This window comes from Notothenia coriiceps, unplaced genomic scaffold, assembly GCF_000735185.1.
Source record: "Notothenia coriiceps isolate Sejong01 unplaced genomic scaffold, NC01 NC01_scaffold00004528, whole genome shotgun sequence".
Classification (NCBI taxonomy): Eukaryota; Metazoa; Chordata; class Actinopteri; order Perciformes; family Nototheniidae; genus Notothenia; species Notothenia coriiceps.
The window spans coordinates 1-5068 of record NW_011337229.1 but is presented as its reverse complement, the minus strand read 5'-3'; the positions used below and the strand labels follow the sequence as shown (position 1 = coordinate 5068).

Sequence of the window (5068 nt, the reverse complement as noted above, 5' to 3'; positions counted from 1 at the left end):
GCCTGGGGTCTCCCAGTCAGGAAGTTCAGGATCCAGTCACAGAGGGCGCTGTTGAGCCCGAGGTCTCTGAGCTTGATGACCAGCTTGAAGGGCACAATGTTGTTGAAAGCTGAACTGTAGTCAATGAACAGCATTCTCACATATGTGTTCCTCTGGTCCAGGTGTGAGAGGGCAGTGTGGAGGGTGAGGGCTATGGCGTTGTCTGTGGACCTGTTTGCTCAAGGCAAACTGCAGGGGGTCCAGAGAGTCAGGGAGGGAGGGAGGGAGGGAGGGAGGAGGTGATGAATGTTTTGACTAACCGCTCAAAGCACTTCATGATAATGGAGGTGAGTGCTACAGGGCGGTAGTCGTTGAGGCTTGTAATTTTTGAAAGGAAATGGGATTCAAATCGAGAACGTTTTTCGTTCGTTTTTGTCCCCCCCACTTCTCAAACCAAAGTTACACCCTTGGCTACAGCTCTTATTCAACCAGGCTAAACAATTCAGAAATCACTTCGATAAAAGCATGGATGGCAAACTAATTTGTATGCTTATTTTGTCTTTCCCCCAAATGTCCTGCAGGGGAGCTGTTTGCCCAGGCACCAATTACTGAGTACCCCGGTGTTTCAGTGGAAACGGTCAGCGACTCCAGCCGATATTTTGTTCTGCGCATACAGGATGACAGCGGTGAGGATGTGCATTTTAGAAAAAAAAAACCTTTTTAAGATTGTAGAAGAACGTTATATTGACTCTTTTTCAGGTGAGTATCTGTAATATCACTTCCTGTCCACAGGGCGCAGTGCTTTCATAGGAGTTGGCTTCGAGGACCGAGGGGACGCTTTTGATTTCAACGTGTCTTTGCAGGACCATTTCAAGTAAGCAGTGACTGGGTGGTTTGAGTGTGGTTAAAAGCAAGTACATTCACAGTAATCAATACATATGCGACTGAACATCAGACATGCAGACGACCATTAGTTTTCCTTCTAAGTAATTAACAACTTGTTTTACATGTCCTGCTGTCCTACAACCCTCTGCAGCACAAGCAGTCCAGGCCAAAACAAAATGCTGTCTCTGAGATATACAGTACTGCACTGTATACTGTACTGTCTGTGTTGTTTTTGGGAAACTGCTGAGATGCGTTGTTTGTTTGTGTATATGTGCTGATGGTTTGTATCTTTGTGTCTCTGCCACCCTGCAGATGGGTGAAACAGGAGAATGAAATCAGTAAAAATGCCCATCTAGTGGATTCAGGACCAAAACTGGACTTGGGCTTTAAAGAGGGGCAGACCATCACACTCAACATAGGGGTAAGAACATCAATATATCCATCTTTTATTTTATATTTTCCAAATGAAATGACTGTTGGCAGGTGTAGAAAGTTATGGTCACTATTTCAATTTAGTTGCCTATTTGTTATTAAGCAGCCCATAATAATCCAAAAGTTAAAGTATTTAAGTTTCACTTAATGTAAATAAACTGGTCGTTGAAAGCGTTAATATTCCTATAAATCATTTTCGTTCTTTGTCTTTAGCAAGGTAGAAAGAAGGATAAGCCCCGCCCCCTAAGCTCTGGTGGATTTGGACTCCTCCCACCACCACCTGGAGGAAAGATAGTCCCGCCTCCTCTGTCAGGCCCATCCAATCACAACATCATGCCCCAGACAGGAGACACGGCGACAGGTAGATGGCACATTCAATCAAACTAAAGCTACACATAAATATTATCACTTATATGAATTAGTACCTGTGACGATCACCAACACGTGTATTTAATTAGGGCAAATAGAGCAACTTCTTCACAGTGTGTTGGAAATGGTGTTTTTTTAAATTTTTATTAATTATGTTTGTGCAGCTTTAACATACAGGAGTGACCTCATTTCTTAATCACTATGTGAATGAGTCATGCTCTTAGAGCTTCAGGATGCAGGAAAATAAGAAGAAATGTGTGTCAAGTGTGTAAGCAGCCTTTAATAAGCTCTGTGTGTAAAATATTCTTACTTTATCAAGTTTGATTTAAATTTATTTGTGTCTCATGAAACCAAATTGTGTCTCCGTCAGCCTGCTTGTTGGAGCTGGACAGCAGTAACTCTAACACAGTGGTCCAGTCAAACGCTAGTTCTGATCTCTGGGGAGATTTCTCTGCTCCTGCAAGGTAGAAAACGTATTTTTGTAATATTCACTATGTGGGCAAAAACTATGTGGGCATAACATTTCAACCATATGACTCAGGGAAGTCTTTACAAAGTGGTTTGTTCCTTTCAACCGCAAAGGCATGAGTGATGTTTGGCCTGGTTCAGTCACAGTTTCAATATCATCTATTAATATTACAGCATAGGTAATTTCTCCTTTATCACAGTGATGGTTAATACCACTTTACAATAATTGTTCCTAAAATTCTATTAATAATTGGTTTAAAATATTCTTACTTTATCAAATTTGATTTAAATTTATTTGTGTCTCATGAAACTAAATTGTTTTGCAAATGAAAGCTTTAAGGTGCGTGAAAACTATAATTACAATACTTACAAAAATATTTGAATGCTAACAGGTGCTGATTTCACTCAGCACAATACAAAGCACTTTATAAGTCACATACATTTGTACTTCAGAATATACAACAGCTATGTACAGACCAGACAAGTTCTTCCATAACAAAGAGTTACTGTATATACAGGGTAATGTAAAACCACTGAAATTGTCCATTTAATAAGTAATATGCCATTATCTGAATAAAACTAACATCAGTGTATGTGTTCCCAGCTCTGTTCCACCTTCATCACGACCAGAGAATGCCGGAAACTGGATGCAGTTTTGAGTCGTCACGTCGGTTGTGATTTCCATCCCATCTGTCGCTTCCTGTGCATCACACTGAGAGTAACTCCCCGCACTGATCCCAAAGCAGAGACGCAAAACTCCACAGAGCTGTAGAAACAACGTAAATTTCAAATATTATTCACAGGAAATGAAGCATTAACATGTTTAAAGCCATTACATAATGAGCCATTTTCCCCAAAAATATTGAAGGGCTATGTGTGGCGTCCTGAGTAGCAGGTGTTCCTCTTTTCTGTGTCTGCATCGCCTCCCCAGCAGATGGCTCTCTGAGCAGGGCTTTATCTTGGATCTGGAATGTTTTGTCACTGCAAAGGCTTCCTCTGAAGAGAGGCTTTCTGAAACCTGCTGTGAATACTGTACAAAAAGATGCAAAGCTCAGTTTAAGTGCAAGCTACTTTAACAGTGTCTTTGCTGTTCTAAAATTGACCATTTGATCTTTGTGTATTATAATTTCCAAATTAAATTAGAAGTCTATAGAGAGAACAGTTTAAGGGCCATTCCCCCCCCCCCGGCCCTCCAATCTTGCAATAGCTCTTCATTAGGATTTTTGAAACAGGGAATACAGTATATTACTCATTCCGATCCTCACACTGAATTGTGATTCAGTATGGTCTTGATAAGTCTCAGAATATCTGTATTTCAAACAACTAAGTCTAATATGTGGTTTCTTTACACAATGCTAATGCTAGTTGATTTTGGGTGCAACTGAAAACATGGTTAGCTTTGTGGCATAGGAAAATGAGGATTTCCAATAAATGCAGATGCAACCCTCTGCTTAAATCAGCTTTATTATGCCTTCTGCCAGTATTTATCGCCACAGGATCTAGGAAATATCACTATTTACTGTGTCAGTAAAATGTCTGTGCCTGCTGAAAGTGGGATAACATACTAATATCAGATATAGAAAACACACAGGATAGATTCATATTCCTGTCTGTGGTTTATGTTAACAATGTGAAATCATTTTTGTGCTTACTACTGGTTGGCTTATTTTGTTGCAAATAAGTAGCCAAATCCAGACATGTATTATTACTTTATTTTTGCTTCATTTTAAAAATGTATTAAATAAGCTAAGAATGGAACATATTTAGCAGATTTAGCAATTTGCTGCAAATAGCTGGCAGTAAATGAAAACTACTAAAATACTGAGAGGCCTTCTTAACCACAATGTATTGTCCCCCTCATCCCAATTAATGCGTCCATTTACAAAATCCACTTGAATTGAATAAAGGAGGCAGAGCAGGAAACTACCACTAGTTATCAGAAATTCCTATTTAGACTTAAAGACTCCCTTGGGCCCATTTCTGAAATCTTAAAGATATTTGATGTGATAATTGTTGAGTAAATCTCATCTTCACAATTTCCCCTTTTTAACAACAACCACTCTTCAAAAAGAAAACAGAGTAAGAGGAGGTTTAAGGTTCTTCCAGTAATGGTGGAAAGGAAGTGTGTTCTCTATCTGCTAATTCATGTTTATCAAATGACCATGAGGCTTTTCCTAAAAAGGGAACATGTTTAGAGAATTTTGTTGCAGCTGGAACAGCCTTGTTCATGACCTCCACAGCCTGTCCTCCTCCAAAAAACAACCAAATTGGTCGATTGTTCAGCAGCTTATTACGACTTATAGTCACGTTTTAAAGTTCGGCACCTCTAGTGGTCGTGTAAGAAACAACAATTTGCGGCATATGGGCTGATGCTCCCATTGATTGCAAACGCTCCGGAGGGTCGTATATTCACAAATAACCCTCTCTGGAAAATCCTAAATTGTAGAATATAGAGATGCTCCAATCGCCAATTTTGGAGCGGATCGCTGGAATCAGTATCGGCCGATACCATTCGCCGATCTGTTCGGGTGGGTGGGGGCTATGGGGATCTTCCATTTAAAGTGATGTTTAAAACTCAGTTAATGGGGCTCATTTTTATATTGCTTCAGTTTATAAATCGTAATGGATCGAAAAGTTCAGATACATTTTTCAATACATGATGCGCTTCCACAAAAAACAACCAACATAATTATTACATTCAAATGAAGTACATTATTCAAGTTTACATTAACTTTGGATAATAACACGGGAGAAATGAGCGGAAGCGCTCTCTTTTCCTCTCTCCCTCTCTCTCTCCCCTGACAGCCCGTCAGTATCGTCTCATGCAGCTCACTGATCCAGTAATGAGTGACCCGACAGTGAAGAATAAACATATTTATAACTAGTTTAGCTTGTTCCAGAGGTAGATAAAATAGCCAAGTGTGTTAGGTCTAAA

At 39.8% G+C, this 5068-nt stretch overlaps 1 protein-coding gene across 1 annotated transcript; it reads left to right on the top strand.

The window, feature by feature from the left end:
• Positions 1–560: 560 nt before the first annotated feature.
• On the top strand, positions 561–3710 carry LOC104942450 (adaptin ear-binding coat-associated protein 1-like; the record flags this gene model as incomplete). The annotated part of the gene is made up of 6 exons (XM_010767672.1): positions 561–665; positions 772–853; positions 1177–1285; positions 1510–1657; positions 2036–2129; positions 2738–3710. Coding segments are annotated over 6 exons (593 nt in total), but the record flags the coding sequence as incomplete, so codon positions are not given.
• Between the last annotated feature and the right edge of the window lie 1358 nt (positions 3711–5068).